General features: G+C 51.0%; 1 protein-coding gene across 4 annotated transcripts in view; it reads left to right on the top strand.

Annotated features, from left to right (window-relative positions):
* PKNOX1 (PBX/knotted 1 homeobox 1) overlaps nt 1–19,284 on the top strand; it is a 72,086-nt gene extending 52,802 nt beyond the window's left edge. For 2 of the 4 annotated variants that reach the window (XM_075542258.1, XM_075542257.1), the window contains exons 6-11: nt 3,210–3,309; nt 4,681–4,778; nt 7,445–7,573; nt 11,327–11,403; nt 15,103–15,275; nt 16,116–19,284. In XM_075542258.1, coding sequence (XP_075398373.1) covers nt 3,210–3,309; nt 4,681–4,778; nt 7,445–7,573; nt 11,327–11,403; nt 15,103–15,275; nt 16,116–16,327 — 789 coding nt within the window. In that variant the 3' untranslated portion in view covers nt 16,328–19,284. The remainder of the gene's footprint in view (nt 1–3,209; nt 3,310–4,680; nt 4,779–7,444; nt 7,574–11,326; nt 11,404–15,102; nt 15,276–16,115) is intronic. The other 2 variants (XM_075542259.1, XM_075542260.1) reach the window with 2 other exon arrangements.
* Nucleotides 19,285–24,283: the final 4,999 nt, after the last annotated feature.

Here is a 24,283-nt window from a genome sequence, read left to right as displayed (position 1 = left end):
GACCATGTGACGGTTAAATTCAAATAACCCGGAGTGGTCCGTTCCAGCTCCCCCGTACTTAGTGCCACCTTACTGCATTTCATCTAATTGTTTATCACTTCCAGTTCGCCTAGATTCAGGCTTTATATATCCTATGTTCCATTTATACAGGACATTTGCAGCTGTTTTTTCTCACTTTGAATGGTGCTTATTTTTTTCCAGCAAATATTACTGGAGCAGATGAACATTCATAAGGGGAGAAAATACTATGGGGGGGGGGGCGGGCGGAACCTCACCCTAAACCTCACACTTTATTACAAAACCTATTTAACTTAAACTGGCTTGTGTCTATGTAAAACTACAAAACCTTTAGAAAATAAATTTAGGACAGTATATGAATAGCAGTGGGTCTTTCACGTAGCAGATTTCCTTTATTTTGACAAAGTTCAGTTTATCACCTTTTCCTTTGATGAATTAATTGTGCTTTGTTATTAGGGATTCCTTGCCTAACCCATGATCCTACAGATGCTACCCAAGTTTTGTTTTCTTACAGTTTTATAGCTGTACCTTTAAGCGTGAGATTTATTTTGAGTTCCGTGTTATGGGAAAGTATGACGTTTGCATCGAAGCTCCGTGAATGACCAGTTGCTCCGGTAGCCTTTGTTGACAAGGCGGTCCTTGCTTCGTTGAGTTGGTTTTGTGCTTTCGTTGAAAGAATGTTGGCTTAGCTGTGGGTCTGTCTCTGGTATCTCTCTTCTGTTCCATTGATGTATTTCTGTCTGCTAATAATACCAGACAGTCTTGATTATCTGTATAATAAGGCTTAAAATTAGGCCGATTCCTTGCTTTTTATTTTTGTTTTTCAAATTTGTTGTAACTGTTGTAGTTTCTTTGCATTTCCACATGTGCTTTAGCATAATCTTGTCTACATCTACATAAAATATTGCTGGGACTTAAATTGGAATTGTATTAAACCTGTAGATCACTTTGGTGAAAATTTAGATCATTACTTTATTGAGTCTTTCAATCTGTGAACATGTTACTCATTGTTTATTTAGATCTCTGATTTCCTTCATTAGCATTTTGTATATCATTTACGTTTTTTTATTTACTCTTTTAGATTTATATCAGCGTATTTCATTTGGTGTGGGGTTTAGGTGATTGAAACCGTGTTTGTTTTTTATTTCAATGTCCGCGTGTTCCTTGGGCATAATATGCAGTGACCTCATGCGGAGATTTTCTTCTGTGCTTCCCTTACGTCCTGTGACCGTGCAGGACTCCTCATTCTAGTAGCCCAGGGGGGTTTTTTAGCGGATTACCTGGCATTTTTCATCTAGATATTCATGTCATCGGAGAATTGGTACAATTTTCTTTCTTTCTAATCTGATTTCATTAGCTAGAACATCTAGCTCTGTGTTGAAAAAGATCTGAGAGTGGAGAGTCTTCCCCAGTTCATCTCAGGAGGAAAATAGTCCATCTTTTACCAATAATTGTGATTTTGTCAGTGCTCTTTTCAAATCAAGGAATTTCCTCTCTATTCCTATTTTTCTGAGAGTTGGGGTGTTTGTGTGTGTGTGTGTGTGTGTGTGTGTTTGGTTTTCATTATAATGGGTATTGCATTTTGCCAAATGTTTATTTCTGTATTGATTTTGATTGATGTGATCATGTGATTTGTTCTTCTTTGCCTGTTACTATCCTTTGTTGTTGTTTTTAATTAGTTTTCCATTCCTAGAATACACTCTACCTGGTCATGGCACATAATTCCGTTTATATACTGATGCATTTGATGTGCTAATATTTTATTTAACATTTTTATGGCTAATTTATTAGTTATTTTGATTGGTCTATAGTTTTCATTTTTGTTCTTTGTCTGGTTTCACCATCAGGATAATACTACCTTCAGAATAAAATTTGTACAAATTAGGTAGAATTGATGGTGAATTCTTTTTTAAACCTTGGGGAGAATTCCCCAGTGAACTATCTGTGCTTGAAGATTTCTCTTGGGGTAGCTTTTAAATTACAAATTTAATTTTCTTAGTAATTATGGAGATAAAATTACTACCTGTAACTCACATTGCATGGATTAAAGTAGCTTGTATTTACCGTAGCTGTAAGATGGAATGAGGCCATTTGATGTGGGCTGTCAAATGTCAGTTGTAGAGGTTTTGTATTCCCTTGTTATCTTTTTCATGGCCGCAGTGTCTGTGTGACAGCTCCTTGGTCATTCTTGATATTGGCTATTTGTGTCTTCCTCTGTCCGTCTCAGAAGAGGTTTGTCACGTTTATTGACTTTCAAAGGACCGCCTCTTGGCTTTGGAATCAAATTCAGAGATTTCTCCTCTTTCTTTCTTTCCTTCCTTGTTTTGGGTTCCCTTGTTCTTTTCTTCTTTTCCCAGATTCTTGGTGCTTGAGCTTAGATCATTGACTTAGATGACATCACTTTATTGTGATCAGATTAGTAAAGTTGAACCATCTACCAGAACTTACACGTTCAGGGAGATGTGTGGGCTTTGAACAATGTTTACGGACGCTTTTTAGCCCCTCGAGTATCTCAGTGCCTGCTCTGTGCCATGCCCGTGCTTGAGGCTTGGGTACACGGAGGTCTCCTCCCCAACGCAGCCAACCCAACAGTAGTAATACGTTGACAAACTGGCCTCCTTGGGCCTCAGATGGGTACAATTGCCGGTGTGAAAGTTTAAATACTGGCACGGAGCTTGCTGCTGGCCAGGCCTGGTTCCAAGCAAGCACTCTACCAGGGGAGTGACCACCTGGTCCCTCTCCGACCATCTTTGAGCCTGGTCCCTTTGGTCGCCTCTCGAGCCTGTGCTGCTCTCCCGGGCACGCTCACTAGCACTCTTGACCCTGTTAAGGGCAGTGCGCTCCAGGAGAGCCCCAGGGCCCAGGCTAATGAAAAGGAGGTGGTAAAATCACCCAAGGAGGTGATGTTAGTCCAATCCTAGTCACAGCTCCCAGGCGATCAGGTGTTTGAACCTGGTGGCGAGGTGAGGCAATCTTTCGGAAGCCATATTGCAACCTGAAAGTACTGACCATGGTCATGTTGGCTGCTCAGTGCAGTCGTGTCTCTCCGTCTTCATGTATGATGTGCTGCATACTTTTTGACGGCTGGCCACCCCTTTACCACCGGCGTCCTGACACCCCTTTCTTTGAATCTACACGCCTGGGTTTGCCTTGGTCTGATAATGACTGCCTCTCTGTGTTTGTGCCTTCAGCAGATCCCCAGTGCCATCACGGGCACGCTCAGCCCTCAGGGTATCGTGGTGCCCGCATCTGCCTTGCAGCAGGGAAACGTAACCATGGCAACCGTGGCAGGTATGTTTAAAGAAAAAGTGGACAGCGTTTACTTGAGCTTTTGCAGGGGAAAGTCCTTGATATTAGAACCAAGAAGTGCATCCATGCAATTTGTAATTAATGCCTTGGCCATCGTCCCTGATGTAGCGGTGCTGAAATTCCAAAGTCTCTAAAGACCTGTTTCCGGTCCATAACAAATACTTGTACCAGTGGTTTTTTCCTACCAAAAAAGCATTTGGGGCTGAGGGTGGAGGTCACACGTTCATCTCCTAACAGAGCCCTGGTGGAGTAGTTGGCCAAATGGGTAGACTGCTAACAGCTGCAAGGTCAGCATTTCGAACCCACCAGCCATTCCACAGGAGAAAGATGAGGTAGCCTGCTCCTGTACAGATTTACAGCCTCAGAAGCCCCAGGGTTGCTATGAATCAGAGTAGACTTTATGGCAGTGGGTTTATCTCCAAAGCCATGTCTCCTCTGGGATGTCTTCGCCTCCCAGCCTCAGGTGCATGCTGGGGTTCCTTTGGCACAATGTTCAAGAAAGAGGCGCTCTACAAAGGTGGAAGGGGAAGGAGGGGAGGAGAAAGCGGAGTGGCAGAGCTGGCCCAGGGGTCTGCCTGGGGCAACCTTGATAACATATCAGAAGGCATGGGCCCTTGGGCGGGAAGGGGTGGCCAAAAGTGTTGGACAAAAACACTTTATTGTAGTTCTTTTTGATCAATTGAGCCTTTCTTCCTGTAGACTTTCCCTTTGTGCAGTTGCATCTTTTTTTTTTTTTTAATGTAAAACACTATCCCTGCCCCCCCGTCCCCCTTCCTCATTTCATTTCACGAGGTTTTGTGTTTGCAGTGTTCTGGGGGCAGCCTGAACTCAGAAATCAGTCCCCCTCCCGTCATTGTTACTAAGTGAAATGTGTGCATGATGGGAAAGGGAGAAGCACAAAAAAGGGGATTCCAAGCCCCACCTACAGGGAGCACTCCCAGGGTTGCAGGGATGGGGCGGAGTGGTGTCTGAGAAGGGGCTGTCCTGCCTGTGCAGGCCCTTGAACTCTGCCTCAGTCCCTGATGGTGCTGGGTCTCGGCAGTGGAGCGCATTGGAAGTCATGGGCAATGAGTGAGAAAGCTTATCAAACTAGAGGTCTTAGTTCTTCCATAAATATACTGAAAGGATGGTTTTTAAAAGTTAAGGTTATAGCTTAGAAGTAACTTGGGACCTGATGCAAAGGGCTTAAGTGGAGAGCAAATGCTTTGAGAATGATTGGGGCAGGGAATGTATGGATGTGCTTTATACAATTGATGTATGTATATGTATGGACTGTGATAAGAGTTGTATGAGCCCCTAATAAATTGTTTAAAAAAAAAAGAAGTAACTTGGTTTGTCTGCTTTCTTTTTGAGGTGGCACAGTGTACCAGCCCGTCACAGTGGTCACTCCCCAAGGTCAAGTAGTGACGCAGGCGCTGTCGCCGGGCACAGTCAGGATCCAGAATTCACAGGTGTGTGCTCCGTCTTGCAGGGAAGGTTTGGAGCCTGTGTGTGCACAGGTGTGGGAGGTGTAGGAAGAACCAGACTTGGGCTGTAACACACTCCCCCCACCACACACACACAGACAAGGTCATGTCTCGCAGACTGGCTGCCATGTAGCAGTTTTCCATTGATCTAAGCATAATGTTTTGTTTCTTTGTTCCTTTTTACGCTTCACCCCTACCCCTACCCCCAGCTGTAGAAGAGGGACAGGGTGCAGAAAAGCTCAAAGAAGCAGGAACAGACTCATCGCTCCCCGGCAGCCGCTGCGAGTGTAAAGCATTTCTGTGTGCAGTGGATGGTGACCGTGGGTTAGGGTTGGTCAGGAGATGGGAGGTCAGGAGAACGGAATCCTTAGTGGGCTCACCTGCAGGCTCAGAGAGCCACCTTGGTGAGTTAACCAACTGTGCCAGGTCCCATCCAGACCTTCAGGGGAGAATCTGGCAGAGCACAGGCCTGTGGGCCTTGCCAAGCTTCCCAAGACCGTGCTGTGATGCCCCGCCCGTGCCAGCATGCTGAAGGCTGGACCTGGATCTCTCCTCCCTGAACACTCAGCGCTTAGGCGCACCACGGGAGAGGCCTGAGGAGGTTTGAAGGGGGGTGTCAGCTTTCACCCCTCCTGTTGCCAGGTTTGGAGCCTGGCTGCAGGCTGGTGTCAGACACGCAGAAAAGAAGGGCTCACACACAACAGAGATAGCCCCCAGGCCCGGCCCCGGCCCGTCAAGGGGGCCGTGCTGGAGAAGCCCAGACTGGTGCCTGCAGCCCGGGTTGCCCTGCCTTCTCCCAGTGCCTTTGTGGGCAAATGAGGAGACTGGACATGGGGACTCCAAGCTCCGTGTACATTCCGGTTTATATCCATATAAACCATATGGATAGCATGTATAAAGCATGTCTGGGTATGCTGGCATGCTCCTACATACACACGTGTACTTGGAGTTTCAAATCAGAAGGACAATGTATATGCCATTCTTGATTATTGTAAGAACATTTCTTCAGTCTGTATAGTAGTTCTTTGTCTTTGACCCACAGACACTTTCTGCAAGCTTGGGAATAGTGGCAGTTACCAAACGACATAACAGCTGGGTGCAGGCTGACCGGTGTCCGTCACTTTTGTCCTCGCCCCAGTTTTAGGTGCGCAAAGTGTAGTTGAGCCAGGGGCTGCTGGGGTCTCAGTGCAGGGTCTGCTGACAGGGGGTGGGAGGGGGGGATCTCGTAGCTCACCTTCCTCCTCACGGTCCTCTGCTTTCCCTTCCCCTCCTTCCCCCCCTGCACCTCTTCGTGCTTTCTGTTGGAAGTTTAGGCGCCTGTGTGTTTTCGATAATGAGAGGCTTCAGTGTGTCTGGGTCAGAAAGGATTGGGGGTTGGTTCTCTCCAGGACATCGGGGTTGTGTATTGTGGATCCCGTTGTCACTGTTGTCAGTGTAGACGTCTGTGTCACAAGCGACTCATCGTGACTAGTGGTGGTGGTCATGGGGGTTGTGGAGGAGGAGGTGTGGATGGTGGTGTCGGAGGCCGTGGCTGTGGTGATGGCGGCAGGGGTGTGGCTGGTGGTAGAGGTGCTGGCAGGTCTTGTATCATTTCTCTTGGGGCACAGGGCCTCTGTCTCGTGTCTGGCCAGGTCGCGTGGACTCCATGGACTGGGGCGCTTCTATACGGTGGTTGGAGCCCAGTGTGGCGATGCTCCCTGAGTCTGCTCCTGGCACCAAGTGATTCCATTGTTGTTGAGATTTCCTCTTCTTTCCCTTCGCCCTCCCCCAGGAGTCTCATTTGTACGACTGTTACTTGTATGTTTTAGTATTGTGTTGTGGTTTGGGCCTCCGTTTTACTCTTTACAATAAGTTTTACCTGTTTACCAAGTTGTTAGATGTCATAACTCAAAATGGTAACTGGAGCTAAAGGCTTATACCAAACTGACGCTCTTGACTGCAGCCTCCTGCCCTCTGCCGGGCCCGCTCTCCCGGGCAGCTGCTCTCAGAGGCTTGGTTAGCCATTCCTTCTGCTCGTGACCTCCGTGTGTCCAGCTGCTGTCAGATGCCATCCAGTTGACTGACGTGGGGACCGTGTGACAAGAGTGGGCCTGCTCCACAGGGCTTTAGGGCTGTCACCTTTGTGTGAGTGTGGGTCACCAGGTCTTTTCTTTGTCAAGTGGCTGCATGTTCTCCAGCCTTTTCTTGGTGACGCGGGGGGTCCATATCTGTGCTGCCATGGCCGCTTTGCCTCTTCCTGCCCGTTGGGCTCCTGCTCCTTCGTGTACTCAGCCGGCTACGCTCTGCTCCATCGGTGCCGCTCTTAGCCCGACCTGCTGGAGCCGGGAGCTCAGCACTTGTCAGAAGCGCAGATCCGAGTAGCCAGTGATAGGCACCTGGCTGCTGGGAGGGTCTGGGCCTTGGGGCCTCCCTGTGCTCTCCTGGCCAATCCTCTCCTGGCAGCCTCTGCAGGGGGTGGAGTGGGGGGTGTCTGTTGCTGGCGCTGCTGTAAGAGGTTCCAGCAGTGGAGGAACCCAGTCCTTAAGAAGCCGCCCTGGCAGGGGTGCCGTGAGCGTGCTCAGTTGTACCCCCTGAGGCCTGTGGTCGTCCCAGCGGGAGTCGCAGGCTGCTCTGTGATGCCCGGTGGCTTTCTGTGTTTGCTCGTTGAACAGCTTCAGCTGCAGTTGAACCAGGACCTCAGCATCCTGCACGCAGACGACGGCTCGGCCAAGAACAAGCGAGGCGTCCTGCCGAAGCACGCCACCAACGTGATGCGCTCGTGGCTCTTTCAGCACATCGGGGTAAGGCCGCCAGAGAAAGCCCCGTGGATGCTCCCTGAGTGCCGGCCTGGCCCCGAGCACTGTGGCATGTCATGGTGTGTGGACACTGGGTCAGAGGGAGAGTCGTCAAAAGTGAGGGGGTTGCCTCAGAGATGGCGAGGGGCCAGGCATGAACAGCTCCTGTCCACTGTGTGCACTCCCGTGAGAGAGACCCTGGTGTGGTGGTCGGGGGTGGTGACACCAACAGAGGGACCGAGGCAGGCATGGTGCATTGGACCAAAGGCTCGACAACACTGTATTTGGTGAGCAGGGCAGCTGCATGCTGTCCAGATTGGATCTAGAAGAGCTCATGGAGAGTCCACAGCCGTTCGCTGACCCAGAAGGTCATACCAATCACTGGCTCAGTGGGGACATCTGTGTGCACCAAGTTCCATACCTGAGTCTCCCGTGGCCCAGGCAGGAGCTGCCCCAGTGCAGACTGGCCGCCATGGGTGCCGGGAGCACCCTGTTCAGCAGACACGCTGTTGGCCACCAGCACGCTGTGGCAGTGCCACTTGCAGCCTCAGCCCCAGACTGAGTGGCCTTCAGGAAGGCCCCCGGGTGGTACTGGGCTCTGTGGGGAGGGCTGTGTGGCAAGCCCAGACAAGAAAGCTGGTCATCGCCTGGCCTTGACCAGGGATGTTTGTGCTGAGACCCCAAGACCACGTCTGCGGTCAGGGTGCAAACCTCTTGATGGCCACTTTCGTTACCCCCGTGGCACAACTCTCCGCCAGGGTCCTCTGTCTCAGGGTGCCCAACCCTCCTGCAGCAGGCTCCTCAGCCTCATGACCCAGCCAGCCCCTGGCTGACAACACCAGGATGGCCTCTCCTCGAGTCCTCTGGGCACCACAGCCCCTTCCTGACTGGCATACCCTTCTGTGGCTCGGCCCTCTGCCCCGCTGTGTGTCCTCTCAAGCCAGCCTGCTCGGAGAGGCCTGGCACTGCATACGGTGTCAGCCTCCGTGTCCTCCCTTGGGTCACCTGTTCTGTTCGTCCTGGGCCCCTGAAGCCATTAGCCCTGCTGCTACATTTGGTGGGTCCTTTGGGTGGAGCTGTGCACCTTCACTTGGTAACCAGGGTCAGTGGGTGGCCATGGGCAGCGTCTTAACTGGCAAGGGGTTGTGGCTCAGCAGTCCGGGTAAAGGGGAAGGTGTGCCCTCCCACCACTCCAGGATGCCTCTTGCCTGAATGCTACTTCACCACCACCCCACCACCCCCAAGAAAGATAAAAACACAAACCGTGGTCTGTAATTCTTGCCTCACCACGTCATCAGCAAGGCAGTTAGCAGTGCGCGTCTTCTCTCCGAGCCAGCGTGTCCATTCCACAAGCAGCCCCCAGAGACGCTTCCCCAGGAGAGCGGGCACGGGTCTGTCAAGTAGGCAGCTCTCTGAGGAGTCCTGAGGGCAAGCTCTGGTGGTGGCTGGGCTGCTAGTCGCTCGGTTAGTGGTTCAGCAAACCAGCTGCCTTCAGCAGACAGATCGGCTGTGTGCTGCTGTGAAGACTGACAGCGTAGACACTTGGTCGATGGGGTCACCGTGGGCTAGGGTCAACTCAGTCGCAGTGGGTGGGGTTTGTTTTTGTTATCTAAAGTGATAGGGGAATTAGTGTAATTAAAAAAGGAGTGTGTGTGTGTGTGTGTATACATATATATGGTTACCCTAACCCATGGCTCTATCTTTATCAAATGATTACAGTGCAGCACAAGTAGGTGGGGAGAGTGAGTAACTCTTTTTCCTCTCACATTTCTTTTAATAACTTAATTTAGAAAACAATAAACCTGCTCATGAGGGTCCGTTAAAATGCCATGTTTTTCTCCCTAAAGCAATTTCCATCTCTTCTTGAGCTCATTTCTTTGGAGTCTCCCACTTGGGTCTGTTCTCCCACCCGAGGAGAGCATTCGGCATGCTGTTTTCCGTCCCCCTCTGGGTTGTGTCTTTATATCCCCCCTCTCGTGTTTCTGAGCTCTTTAAGGGGCAGGAACCATATTCATGTTTCCATCGCCTCTACCTTGGGGCCGCCCACTTAGCCATTGAGTCACACTGACTTATAATTTGAAGGGAAAAGCAAGACTGAGGCTGAGGCAAATCCTAGGCTAATCCAGGTTTCCCACGGCAGCATGCACCAGCGTATCCCAACGTTCCCTGTGTTCATGTAGGACAGAGCCCAGGGAGACAGGGATCCGGGTGGGTAAGTAAGCACATGGCTGATCACAGAGGTCGGTGGTGTGAGCCACCAGCCTCTCTGCAGAAGAAAGCTGGGCCATGGCTGACACGAAGACGACAGCCTGGGAAACCCCGGGGGCAGTTCTGATCTAGAATCGGCCCGCCCCGCTGGCAGGGGGCTGACTTAGCCAGTCCAGCAAGTCCAAAGCAGGGAGCTCCCTGCCTGTGAGTGTGCAGTCTGTGTCGTCCCGCTCTCTGCAGAGAGGCAGCCAGTGTGGATCTTGGAAAAAGGTGTTTCTCACTATCAACAGACAAAGAGCAAACATGTTGACATTGAGCCCGTTCTGACACCGCGGCCCCATGTAGGAGTCCTGAAGCTGTGGTCTCGGCCTTCTCCCAAGGAGCAGTTGGTGGGTTTGAACCTCCAACCTTGGGATTACCTGTTTTGTTCTTCCCCTTTGGTAATATTTTGAATTAGATGTAAGACAGAATAGCAGTTAGACTCCCTGCCCCATCCTATGGCTTGCTCCTTGACCCACAGCCACACTAACCTATCAGAGTCTTGTCTGGAGGGCACAGGGCTCCCCTGGACAGCACACACAGGCTCTGTTGAGAACACATCACCCCACCTCTGACGGGCTCGCAGTTGGTGCCTCGGTGCCCACATCGGAAGCAATCCCTTAGAGTGACTGAGCAATCATTGGACGAGTGGGGAGCACTCGGGTAGTAGAAAGGGGGGCTATGTCTCTGTTGTGGAGGTTTCAAGGGTTGAAACTCATTGGCCCAAAGTGGGGACAGTTTGTTAATAAATTATACCTCAATAAAGCTATAGATCAGTGTGTCTCAACCTGTGGGTCATGACCCCTTTGGGGTCGCCTAAGACCATCAGAAAACACATATTTCCCATGGTCTTAAGAACCAAGACATGGCTTCTCTACCCGTCTCTAGGTGGGTCTGCCCACATGCAGATACGCCCACCTACCCGTACCCGGCATGAAGACTGTTACCCACACTACACCATGCTTCAAGACAACATTTTATTTATTTGTCATTAGAAAAAAATATATATGATTATATATTGATTTTGTGATTCATCACTACATGCTTTAATGATACTTAATTTGTAACAGTGAAAATATATCCTGCATTATCAGATATTGACATGATGATTCATAACAGTAGCAAAATGACAGTTCTGAAGTAGCAACGAAAATCATGTGATGGTTTGGGGCTCCCCACCACATGAGGAGCTGTGTGAAAGGGTCTCGGCCTGAGGAGGGCTGAGAACCGCTGCTCTGCATGGTTTCCAGAGCTCCACCCAGTACCTGGCCCAGAGTGCGCCCTGTGAGAAATCAGACGTGGCGTGGCGGGTCTCTGCACCAGCAGCGTGTCTCCGGCACTAGCGCGGTCTGCCGCGGGATCAGGAAGGCTCCTTCTCCTTGGGGAACGCATGAAAGACCACAGTTAGTTTGGGTGAGAAGCCCGGGTGATGCGGGCTTCCTTCTTGCCTGGACAAGCGCGACTCCGCTTTGAAGACGTAAAGTTCATAGCCCCCCTTCTTTTCCTTTCTAGCACCCCTACCCTACGGAGGACGAGAAAAAACAGATCGCTGCTCAGACAAACTTGACACTACTACAGGTGAACAACTGGTAAGAGGCCTCACGCTCGGGAATCCTGCGTGTCCACAGAGCAGAGCAAGAGCCCTTGGAAGCGCGGGTGCTGGTTGTCATCGTTACGTAAGGCCGCCAGAAACCCTGAGCCAGAAACAGAGGCCCCCCATGTGGGCGCCTGGAATAAACAGACGGTTTTTGTTTTTTCAAATCATTTTAGTAGGGGCTCGTACAGCTCTTCTCACCATCCATCCATCCATCGTGTCAAGCACATCTGTACATTTGTTGCCATTCTCATTCTCAAAAACGTTTGCTGTCTGCTATGGCGTTTGTCTTCTCAGCGTGGAGGCTAGCATTCCGAGTCCAGGGCATCAGCTCTGCCGGGGCTTTCTCTCCTGGTGGCCTTGGGCAAGGCCCGGTCTCTGTTCAGCTTCTCTTCCTGGGGGATCTTCCCCTACTTCTTTTTGTGTCACTTCTTTCCTTAATCTGCGATTCTGTATCTCAGATTGATTTGCGGCATGTCGTCTCCTCGTCCTGAATAAGATGCTGACCTCACACACGGGTTTAGGATTTCCAGCACCTGTTGGCAGGAGACACAGTGCACCCATGACAGTAATTAGTAGTGCCGCCAGGGGACCGTGTCTGGGTTCTTCCAGATAGCCGCATTCTCTTACCACGCAGTGCTGGCATCGTGCCAGGATGCCCGTTGTCGTTATCTGTTAACCAGTAAGTACCTCCCATGCTCACGTCACCGCCCTCCTGCTGCCTGTGCCCCGGAGGCACACGAGCACACGGTGGCATCTGGGTACCCTCACTGTGCACTTCAGCGGGGGAGCGTGTTTCTGCCGCTGGAGGAGGGCCCTTGCTGCCGGTAGGGCACGGCACTGAAGGGGGGTGTGGGGGGGGCAGGTGTCCTGTTGGTCTGCTTCTTCAGCCACCATGCTGTGTGGACTCTGGCTGGAGTCCTGGTCAGGTGATTTTTTCCTTTAAATAACTTGGGTTTAGACATGTTGCTACACTTTGTTCTCCATCCTCTTGTCTCGTTTTATTTGTTTGTTCAAATGGAGAATCGTAATAGGATTGACGTACCTCAAAGGAAAGGTCAAAGGCTGCTACTTTGAAGGCTAATCTTTGCGCACGCCTGGCAGCCTCGGCGCGTGCAGTGAGACTATAGGGCGTGCGCTTGGCGATGGAAGTAAACATTTCTACCCCCTGACTCTGGGGCCAGGCCGTGTTTTGTTTTTCGTAACGATGTGGGGCCCACTATTTGGCTTAGTTATCTAGTGCTGCTCTCACAGAAGTGCCAGCTAATTCTCTCACCATCGAGAAGGTGCATCGTTTGAATTCAGGGCACTGGCTCTGCGCTCCACCAGCTCTCAGTGTCTGTGGGTTCAGCGTCCCTTAGAGATCTCCCATATGTCTTGGCATCAGCCTGGGTCTAGGGGAGCCCCGGCACAGGGATCCCAAGTTCAAAGCACACATTCCACCCCAGATCCTATTTCTTGTTGGTAGCCAAGTCTACCGCTTCTCTCTCCTTTTGTCTCTGAGCAAGGAAGGTGAGAGGTGACACAGGCCACACCTCGGGAAAACTCCCCTTACATTGGACCTGGCTGTCCCCTGAGTTAGAAGGTCTCGCGTCTGGCTCTGATGGCTGATGGAACCGCTCACATCACATCACCGAGGATGGTTCAGTTATGACACAGCCAAGCTAACCTACGTGTTGGAGGGACACAATTCAATACAGGACACTGCGGTGTCTGCAGACATGGGAAGATGGAGGGTGTTGTCGCGCGATCCCTTTGTCGTCTAGGGAGTGTCTTTGTGGGTGTTTATGGGTGTTTTCAGGCACGCAGCCTTCTGCTTTCATGAAAGTGTGGGCTGGTCCAGACTGGTGATGGAGTGATGGGCTAACTGGTTGGGGGCTGGATGGTAGCCCCAGAGGGATGGCCGTGGACATTGTGGTGCCACCAGTGAGCACTCACTACCCCTCACCTCCCTGTTTATCACTTCCACAAGTGGCACCTTGTTGTGTTAACAAACCTTTCTTGTCTCAAAGATGTAGAGCCAACTGCTAATTTTTCAAATGAATGGCAGTTTAGTAATGTCAGTTTTTAAAAGTTACAAATTATAAAATACTTTAATCAGTGTTTGCAACAACTCTCAGCTTTTGTAGCTTTCTTCCCCCTTTACATTCACAAAAGCGCCCGCTTGGCGTGAGACTGGGTCCACGAGAGGTGGTGTGCCTCTGCCTTGTAGCCACTCTGAACAGCAGTGTCGCTGGCCCTCCCGCTCGCTTTCGGGGCGGGGGTCGTGGTGAAGCCAGGGTGGCTTGTCTCTCACCCAGAAGTCCGTGTTCCAGGACCAAGCCTGTCCTCTTTGTGAAGCATTCGAGTATGTCCTAGTTAAATCGTAGACATACTTAAATCTCTGAACCTCACAACTGGGCAGACTCTAAGGCTGGATCTAGGACGAGCGTGAGAGACACGACCCCCGGCGGCCAGACCTAGAGTAGAACCTGAGTCCAAGGCAGCACTTGCCGGTTCCCTGCGGCATGAGCACAGCTATGCCGAGGCGCACTGAGGCCCAGCTGTTAACTCTTTACCATGAACTAACTAGCAATAGGGTTGGCTGGCTTATCACCTGGATTACTGAACATAGAACATAGAATCGTTTAAGCTGGTTTGGTGTCGCTCTTCCCTGGGACAGAGATAATGTATGAGTCTAAACAGGGTTAGGCTTGATTGGGGTTTTTATGGAATGACTGTTCTTTCCCGTGCAGTTCATTTGTACATCAACATAGCTCTCTGGTGTGTCCTGTGCAGGCACAGCGAACCTGCGTGTCTAGAACTTTCTCGGGCACCCCTCCCTCCCCATGTGGAAAGGCGATGGTGACTGCTTTGCCCTCAGCATAATCTGAGGGCCGTCTACATGCCCACTGAGACAGACTCCTGGCCTGCCTTGGCTGCCAGCCCGACCATGCCACTGCTCCCTGGGTGTGCGTGCGTGTCACAGGAAGGAGCGCTGAGTCTTGTACAAAGTGCCCCAGCCGGCGAGAGCACAGGTTCCTGGGGCAGTTGACTAGCTTAAAGCTTGGGTCTCCGAGAACTAGCAGCGCGTTGTTGAGAACAGTGTTTTGAGAAGTTGAGCATCTTAATGCAGATCCGCTTTGGGGATAAGCCCCCTGGAGGTAGCCCACAGACGAGGGTCTGCCAGGTGGTGCTTATCAGGTAGATGCCTTGCCTGGAGCGCTGCCTCAGACAGAATGAGACTCGATGCCGCTCTGCTGTCTTAATGGTTTTCTCCTTTGAAAGGAGTTCATAGTCACAGAATAAGCCAGTTGAGGTTTAAAGAAAGGCATCATGGAAGAGCTGGTCTTTATGTAAACGAAATCTCTAAAAATAGCACAGGCTTGGATTTGGGGCTGGTGGGGGGGAGGATTTAGGGTATGTTGGTCATTACTCTCAAAAGCGCCTTATGCTAGAGAGTTTGAGTTACCCTCGTTCCTTCTCAGGAAGGTAAGTGTTAGACTGTACAACGTGAGGTGGATGGTTTAAACCCAACAGCTGCTCAGAGGGCGAAGCAGAAGGCTCTCGTTCCTATGAGGGAGCCCCACAGGCCACGCTGAGTCAGAAGCAGCTCAGGACACTGAGTGTGGTTACATAACTCGCTCGAGGTGTGGGGTTGTGGGTGCTTTGAAGGGGCCGTCCTAATGCGCCGTCTTCCGTCGTTGGTGCTCAGGTTCATCAATGCCAGGCGACGGATTCTTCAGCCGATGCTGGACTCCAGCTGTGCAGAAACGCCCAAAGCCAAGAAGAAAACGGCTCAGAACCGGCCCGTCCAGAGGTTCTGGCCCGACTCCATTGCCTCAGGAGTTGCCCAGGCACCACCGAATGAGCTCACCATGTCAGAAGGTACGGGCTCGGATGCTGGGCCAAGGGAGGGTCACTTCAGGTCAGATAGTGAAAGGGAGCATCACCCGCCATGACAGGGACTCCCCTCCTTCAAGGACCCCAGCGATGCACGCAGTAAGGCCCTGTAAAGTTTTCACAGACAGTTTGCTGACCCTCCTGGTTTTTAGGACATGCGGCCTCTCTTGCCTTGTTTCCTCAGAGCCCGTGTTTATTGATGTGCTTTCCATGTTACTGGCCTTTTCTCTTCTGGTGGTTGAGCCCCATCCGCTCTATTTTGGTTCTCTCGTCTGAGAGATGCGTCTCTAGGAACTTCTGTTTGCGTCTGTCTGGCCTCTTTCTCAAGTCTGCTTTGAATTTTGAACAACAAGAATGTGGTGGTAGAAGGTATCTGATGTCCTTTGTGTGAATTCTCGCATCTCTCTCCGACTTGGGGGGGTCAGTTTGAGTGGCCTGGCGGGTTTCCTCTCGTGGGAATTGTGCTTTCCTGTCTCTTCCTGGGCCTGGTCCATCCTTGATTCTATACTGCATGGGGTGCAATTTTGTGTCCCTGTCAGTCGCCTGGCACTTTGCTCTGGCATACAGGTAAGCCGCTTGGCAACCATTTGCTCCTTCTGGGTCTGGCTTTGATGTTCCAGGGCTGACCTGCAGCTGAGTTCACTCTGGGGTGAAAGGAAGCAGGACTTCCAGAGGCCTCCCACCTGATCCAGTCTAGAGCTGGTTTCTTAAGCCCCCGTGGAACACTCCATACACTTGGGGAGAGAGGATGGGTCACGGAAGCAGATGGCGCCGTGGGATGACGGCACATCTGCCTGACAGTAACCACAGCCCCGTTTCTGCCAGGAGCAGTGGTCACAATCACGGCGCCTGTGAACATGAACGTGGACAGCCTCCAGTCTCTGACCTCGGACGGGGCCACGCTGGCGGTGCAGCAGGTCATGATGGCGGGCCAGAGCGAGGATGAGTCTGTAGACAGCACGGAGGACGACGGAGGCGAGCTCACCACCACCCACATCAGCGGGCTGGTCTTGGAGAACAGCGATGCCCTGCAGTAGGGCAGGAGGGTGCCCGGCAGCCAGGACGCGGAGCAGGCTCACCTGACTTTTTATAGTTTGCACAGCAAACGTTTTACACACGTTTTATTTCTAATATGTTTTATATGTAGATATAGAAGAGTGCACTTTTGTATTTCATAGTAAGCTTCAGGAGCGTCTTTGGTGGTGCCGCAACCTCTTTGAGCTGTCTGTGTGTGTGTGTGTGTGTGTGTGTGTGTGTGTGTGCGCGTGTGTGCGCGCGAGTGCGTGTGCGCGTGCATGCGTTTAATTTTAAGACAATACATTCAGGCTGTAACTCGAGGACTGGTGGATGAGACATGTGCCCAGTGAGATGGCGGCGGCAGCTGCCGTGCCCTCACTGATGCAGCCTGCGGGGCCGACGGGCCAGCTGTCCTGTGTTTGAAAGACGCTCCTGCCCTGAACTGCCGGCGCGAGGCTGGACGGACGGCAGCCCCGAGAGGAACTGCACGCTCGCGGTGAATGTGTGGCGGTTGGCCTAAGTTTGATTTTTCTCGCCTTCGCTGAGCCTCTTTCCTTTGCTATGTATGAAAAGAAGCGCCTATTTTTACCTTGCTGGAATTATTGGATAAAAAGCTATTTTTATAAATTCGTTATGAATTGGATTATGACTATATTGAGGATAAAATTTCTAGAGAAGAAACAATACATGCATAGTGCTTCAAATTGGACCAAATTCAGTGGACCTGCCTAAAGTTAGCTAGCATTCCACGGCTCCTGCTGTCCCTGGGCAGGCGCTGGCGTTTGCTGCCAGAAGCAAAGCGAGTGCTCGGTGCCGTGGAGGTTTCTCCCCGTTTTCTGGTCTGTGTGCGGTGCTCGGCTTGCCTCTTTCACTTGATCTGACACATTTCTAAAGAAAGGTATTTGCTCATAGGACTTCAGGTAAGGTAAGTGAACATGGTAGCCAGTCATCAGTTATTAAAAGCTCTTTTGTTCCTATTCTTTCCATGTAATTCTAATCCGACCGACCACACCTACGTGGTAATCTTTACCATGTTGGCTGTGCTTCGTTTGAGAGTTTAATCATATGTTTGCATAGAATGTTTATATTATCAACTAATATGAAATGCCCTCTGCCCCACTGGCTCAGAGCTTGGTCTTAATAACAAATGCCCAGACGTGATTACAGTACAGTCACAGCTACCCACCACGTGACAGGATGACTTCGACTGTGACGGCCGAGTGGCGCAGACTCTGGTCCACTGTGGGGTCACTCACACTTGCTCTCAGCTTTGGTGTCAATACTTTCCCCCAGGGATTTCCAGAGCCCACCCCTAGGATGTGACCACAAGGCATCAGGGTGGGGGGGGGGGTGGTTGAGCGCCCAGCTTGGCTTGCCTAGGGAGAGAGATGAGCCAAGCTGGGCGCCGGGTTCGTTTCCTCCGCTTGGGGCTTGAGAAAGCACAAGGGCTGCTGGAGTTCAGAGCCTCCATCCTGATGTCAGCGTCAGTGAATGCCTGACTTCACGGGGTTGGGTAACAACAGTTTTATGGTTGAGATCATCGGTTCCTGAGATTCAGAATGGTACTTGCCTATTGAACTGAGTTGACCTTGAAAGTGGAGTGGGACGTAGTTTGAGTAACATGTTTTTCTGGAACTGATGATTCTTTCTCCCCCACCTACCCCCCATGAAAGAAAAAGTCCCACGTTAATTAAAATTCGTTTTAGACATTACTCCATAGACAGCTTAGAAGGCAGAAGTACATAGAGAATTGTTTTTGAAAGTTGAGGAGAGTTTTAACTGTAAGAAATACTTGGCTCTGTGTAACTCTTGGCCTGGTAAGGGGGGTGGTGGCGGGTCAATGGCACTTCTTATTTATAGTGTTCTCAGTATTTTTAAAATCCAAAAACGATCAATTTTTCTTTTAACTTCACTTAAAAGCCAACTTGGTTAGACTTACTAAAGCTAGAAACTGTGGGCACCTGCCCGCACCCCCTTCATCCTTCACCCCCCTTCCCTCCCTGCCCCCACCCTCTAGGTGGGAGCCCGCCCTGAGAAGGTGCGCCTCCCCCACCCCAAATCATGTTCTCGCTCAGTGGATTGCCATTTCCGAGGGCTGCCCGCCAGCATTCATGTGCAGGCCTGGAAGGCATGAGGGCATGGGCTAGGGCAGCTGATAATGGCCTCCTGGTGCCAACAGCTCTGGGGGGCTGACTTGAGAGGACTAGGAGAAAGATCATTGGAGAAGGCACTGTGGCCAGAGCCCTGTGAGCCCCTTTCCTGGCAAACCATTCCTGGCGCGCTTGCTGCCTGTATGAAAGAGGGTAATTTCCCAGTCCTAAAGAGAATTTGGGAAAGTCTATTCCCACTAAACTTGCGTTTTTAAATCATCAGGTTAAATCCCAGCTGTGTTCTTGTTAAATTCTTTCCCTGTGAAGGATCCTTTTGAATGTATCTTGAGACCCATGTTGAGCATGTTGCTATTTTTTGTTTGTATGTTTCTGTTCAGCTATTGAGCAGATAGATAGCTACGCTGGCTAGACCAGCTCCAGCTGATGGCCTCCGCTCAGCTTTCCATTGGTTGATTCCAGACAGCAAAATCAATTTAAGTATTTATTCAGGATGCAAAGTGAAGTGAGAAGCCAGCATGTTCACAGACTGCAAAGCCATGTTGCTACAAGATGACACTGGCAGGCTCTTAGACTTGGTGCGGCCTCTGTTGGATGATCTGTCTTGTGCACCTGGAGCGCTTTCCCCTGTTAAGCAAACGCCAAGGTCATCGAATCTGCCCAGGTTGTGAAAGGCTGACCCTGGCAGTTAGGACAGAGAGAATTCCACAACGTTCCTTTGTTTTAGTTACATTTGGTCAATGAAACTGACAATCTTTAAAATGTGAATACTGTATTCAATGTTTTCTTGGATTCTTGTCTTTAAAAGGGATTTTTGTGAAGCAACTGATTTATCAAAGCAAAAAATTAAAAATAGAAACATGCTTTCTGGATGCTGTGCTTTATGACACTCATGTCACAGAAATCACTTCTTTTCTGAGTGAAACAGTCAACTATGTGTGTCATTGTGTTTTGCGACCCCGACACATTGAAAGCTTGGGCAGCCCGGGCCTGGCCTGTTGCCGCTGGTGCCTCTGCAAGACTGCCCTCGCGGGAGCGTGCATGCTTACTTCCACGCGCGCCACTTCTCAGGATAAAAAGGGAGGGTTCGTTGCAGGTTGGCTTGCTCTGTGGTTTTCCCATAGGTAATGAGAAGGAAATGAGTCCTCATAAGGTAGCGTGCTGTGTTGCAGAGTTCATGCTGCAAACTTACCTGACACGACGGCCTCTGGGCAGATTGCAAATCTGCATCAAAACCGTTTTCATGGGTCCCCCCCACCCCCCGCCGACAGCGCACCGTGTTACACCTGCCCACACGGCTTCTGTGTTGAGGCTGCAGTAAACCAGCAGGCTAAAGTACTTTTGTAAAGTATCGCATGAAAGATAGGGCCTCTTGCAGGTTGTGGGCCAGTCCTCTGTGCAGGATATAGCATGTCAGGTAGTGACTTGGTTAACTTACAGACAAGGGGGTCACTACATGCTTATTCACTCCTCTAGGTGGGGGTGGCAGGGAGGAGACCACGGGGATGGGCCAGGGGAAGAGTGCAGTCTCCAGAGTGCTTTCTAGCCCCACGGTAGTACCCATGGCCAGTCTCGGACGTTCCGTTGCTTTACTTAGAGAGACGCAGTAAATGAGTAATACCGTCGGACGCTCCTGAGAACAGGCAAGAACTGTATTTGGGTTAAGTATTTCATGCTCTGAATTGTGTTGTGCTGTGCACAGGTTGCCAGTGATACGTGTTATGTTTAGCGCACGTGCTGTGTTACGTGCTCGAAGAAGAAATATCTAGTGTCAATGAGTTTGCGTCCACTCAGAGGTAAGTCGAAAGACAGGCATGACCCTCTGCGTCCCACAGCCAGCCACTGGGCACCCCGGGAGCCACGGTTCTGCCCTGACCCACGCGAGGGCCTCCGGGAGCCAGAATCGTGCACAGTGGCAGCTGGGTACTGCTACCTTGACTTCAGGAAGCTTGTGGGCACAGATGCTCAGCCCTCGCCTTGCAGGCGCTTGTTTTAAAATGGTCTGACCGGGTGCCCTTCTGGGGGTAGGCATCCAGGTCAGGCCTGGTTTCCAGGAACCACCAGTTTTTCGTTTTCCCCTGACACTTGTCCCTGAACCCAAGTGGAGGAAAATGAACTGTCTTACCTCCACCCAGCCCTGGCCTCGTTAGTCAATCCAGGATGCAGCTCGTGTTGCTGAATTAAAAAGTGCGTTTTCATATTTTTCATCGGTGAACTGCGTTCGAAGGCACTGTGGTGCACAAATGTGCATAAGGTTCGTTGTTGCTTAAAAGAGCTCCGGATTTAGCCTTTGCTGCAGACGTGTGCTGTGGAGTTGACTGCCGCCCCCGCAGGGAGGCCCTCCCGGACTGACATCTTTGTGGGAGCAGAGTGCCAGGCCTTTTCTCCTGAGGGGTGGCTGGCACAGGTTTGAGCCACCAAACTTTCCGCTAATAACAGCCGAGGGCTGAGCCATTCAACGGCCAGCACTCCACTTTAAAGGGCATCCTGGCAAGCATTCTATCCCAGTGTGCTTGGCAAGGAATATTTTATAGTTTGGGTAGCTTTAGTCCCTCAGGCATTTTTAGAAGGTTCCTTGTAGAAATTATATATATATATATATTTAAATTTTTTGCTTTACATTAACTTTATTTCTTTTTCTAAATGTTTATGCATGTCAAAAGTAAGTCATGGGACCCTTAGCAGTCAGGGCTGTTCAAATCCATAGCCCTTCTCCCCGCCGGTGTGTGAGCATTGCCACTGTTGCTGACTGGAGCTGCCCTCGAATCCACCGGGCACGGGGTCATTAGCTGGGTGGCACCCAAGGCCTAAGTCATGGGAGCTGTGCTTTGACCACATCAGAAGGACGCGTTTCTGTTCATGAGGGACTCCACGGCGGACTATTCACAAAGGATCTGAGAAAATTGTTTTCTTTTAAAGGGACATCTAAAGCCGACAAGGACTTTGTATTTAGGATTAATGGGAGCAGGGGCACTCCTGCAAGTCAGTAACAAAAGCCTGAAAATCAGTGGGAAAGTCCTATGAGTCATTCACTACAAGGCAACGTGAAATGACTCCCAAGCACACGGTCAGGTACGCAGCCTCACAGTAATCAGTCAGCAGACTTTGGCCGTGCACTTGTAGATGCACACCTTCATTAAAAATACCAAAATGTGAAGCTTCCGCTTCTCAGCATGCCCTCTCTCTCTCGAGGTCTGAGGACCTTTGAAACCAGTCTTGCCGTCGCCAACCTTTGCCCCGAGACGTCTCTAGTCCTCAGTTTACACCGTGTCACAGCGGCAGCTTTGGTGTGTGCCACCGAGGGACGCCAGTCGGGCTCCCCTTTCAGTGGTGCTTGAGTTTGGGGAACCAGGTGTCCGCAGGGGCAGGATCAGGGTTCCAGGGTGCCTGGGGGGAGGTTTCCGATGGAACTGGCAGGGTCGTGCTCGCTGCCCCCAAAGAACAAGCGGGCGCACTACCACAATGGAGAGTGTTCCTCAGTCTGGTTTGACTAGCTTTTCCCCAACTCTCCATTTTCTTAAAACTTCCTTGTCATAAGTCTCTGATTGTCCGGTGTCCCTGGAGAAAATCTATCAAGATTACCTCTTTCAAGTTCTAAAGAGAATCACCAAAGGCTGAGCTAGCTGCTGAGCCAGCTGGCCTGGCAGACCCCTTGGAAGCCACCGTGTTGACAGGCCTTCTCTCGGGAGGGCCTGTGTATTACTGAGAGAACTTGTTCGCAGCGCCCGCCGATCACAGAGACATGCTTGGACAGGGTTTGCCAGGAATAAGCCCCCAGCTGTCGGCACTGAGCCCACGGGAGCATATGTTCTGACCTCCGTGTAAGTGGAAAGCACCGTAGCAAGGCCGTTACAACAACACACTCAAACCTAACAGTCATGCAGATGGCGCAGGGCTGGGCAGTGCTTTGTTCTGTTGGGGGAAAGGCGGGGGGGGGGGGGGGGGGGGGGGGGGGGGACTGGCCGTTACCTCCTAACATCCTCCGCCACCAGGAGGCTTGATGGCACAGTGGGTTAGCAGCGTTGCAGGCTGCTAACCACCAGGGAGGCCGGCGGTTTGAACTCGCTGCCTGCTCTGTGCTGAGGTGAGACTGGCTACTCCTGTAAGGCTTGACGTCAATCCCTCAGCACCCCCCCACTCCCTCCACAGGCGCCAGAATGGGTTTGCTTCTCGTTATCCAAGATGTCATTTGGGCAATCATGGAAAATGTGCTTTCTGACTTTTGCCCGTTATCCAGGCAGCAGGCATGGTGACAGCAGCAGCTGTGGAAGGTCCCCAGGGGGCTTGCAGACAGCCGGGCCACACAACACTGTTCAGTGCCCTCCTGCTGCCAGAGGGGCTATGTCTCGCCACCCAACAGGGACCACATCCTCCAGACACAGGAAGCACCAAGCGCACTGGTTCCTGGTCTGTGTTCCCAGCTCCGGTGGGTGGCAAGGGAAGAAAAGGACGCCAGGGAAATGGGTTTTTGGAAGGAAGGCCGGAGTTGGATGGCATCCCACAGCACGCTGCACTGAACCCCAGACCTTCCACTTGGCTCCCAGCTCTCGGGGAGCCGACGAACTGTGATTCACCAGGGCCCTCGGGCAGAGCAGGCACCTGGATGGAGAGGCACAGTTGGCAGGGGCTGGAGTGGAGCCCGAGCCTGGAGCCAGCTCTGAGGCGACGGCTCTGAGCCAGACCAGGTGGACGGGGAGGTGGTTAGCGCTCTGGGCCCTCTGGTCACACAGCCCAGCGTTGTCTCTGCCAAGCCTCTCTCAGAGAACTCCTCCGTGCCTGGACTCTGCCCAGTGGTACGCATGCCAGCAAGCCTTCACAGTTAATGTTTCTGAAGCCGTTTTCCCTAATTAAAGAACAGTTGGGCAAAAAGGACAATCTGAAAATTTAAAAAATTCCAGTTTGCATATTGTACATGTGTGTAAATTCTCCCTTTGCAGCCTAGGTTTTAAAGACCAAGCCATGCAAAACTGGAGGGCCAGTTTTTTTGTGTTCTGGGGACCCCTCATTTTCAGACAATGGATCAAACATAACTGGTGTTTATGAAGATGGTACGGGACCAGGCCACATTTTTGTTTTATTCTGCTAGTGAGGGCTGACTCAGCAGGTGACAACAGAGCTCATCAGGGAGTGTTTGTGACAGGTAGTTAGAGACGCAGCCCAAGGGAAGTGGATGAACAATGTGGTGATGTATTGGTGTCAATTGCTGGGCAGCATTTAGCGACAGTGGACTAGACATGCGGCTATGGTGCTGGTAACTGATTGCTCTCTTGACGGTAGATGGTTTTTCTTTGTTGTATGACTTTTTTTTTAACATTGCCATATAATTCACATATACAACTCAGTAGTTGAGTCGTTTTTTTATTTCAGTTCAATTGTTTTAAAAAGAGTTGTACCAAATAGGGCCCACTCCCTTCTGATAAGGATAGTGGTTGTCTGCGTCCTTGTAGGAGACCCCAGAGAGGTCGAACCCGCCCAAGGATGACTAAGACTAGGCTGCCATCCTGACTAGGATCTGCCATCTTGTCACATGTATACCCCCAATCCCTCCTCTTCCTATTGCGTGTATGTCCCTAGACCACCCCCTCTCATTACTGTATTAGCTATAGCACAGCCCCTTCCTGTGACGGATGTCCTCACCTGTAATTAGGAGGCTTTCATGTCCCCAGAGAATGTAAAAAGCATGGGCTGGCATGAACATCTCTCTCTCCCTCCACATGGGCCATCAAATGGGGCTGAGGTGAGCATGCTACCATGAAAAATAATCAAGAGTTGTACACCCACAGGAGCTGTTCAGCCCTGCCCTCTAGGGTCAGTATGGGTTGGCTTCTACTAGATGGCAGTGGATTTGGTGTGTGTGTGACACTTTGT

This window comes from Tenrec ecaudatus, chromosome 2 (genome assembly GCF_050624435.1).
Source record: "Tenrec ecaudatus isolate mTenEca1 chromosome 2, mTenEca1.hap1, whole genome shotgun sequence".
In the NCBI taxonomy this organism is placed as follows: Eukaryota; Metazoa; Chordata; class Mammalia; order Afrosoricida; family Tenrecidae; genus Tenrec; species Tenrec ecaudatus.
This window is presented reverse-complemented; position numbering and strand designations above follow the sequence as displayed.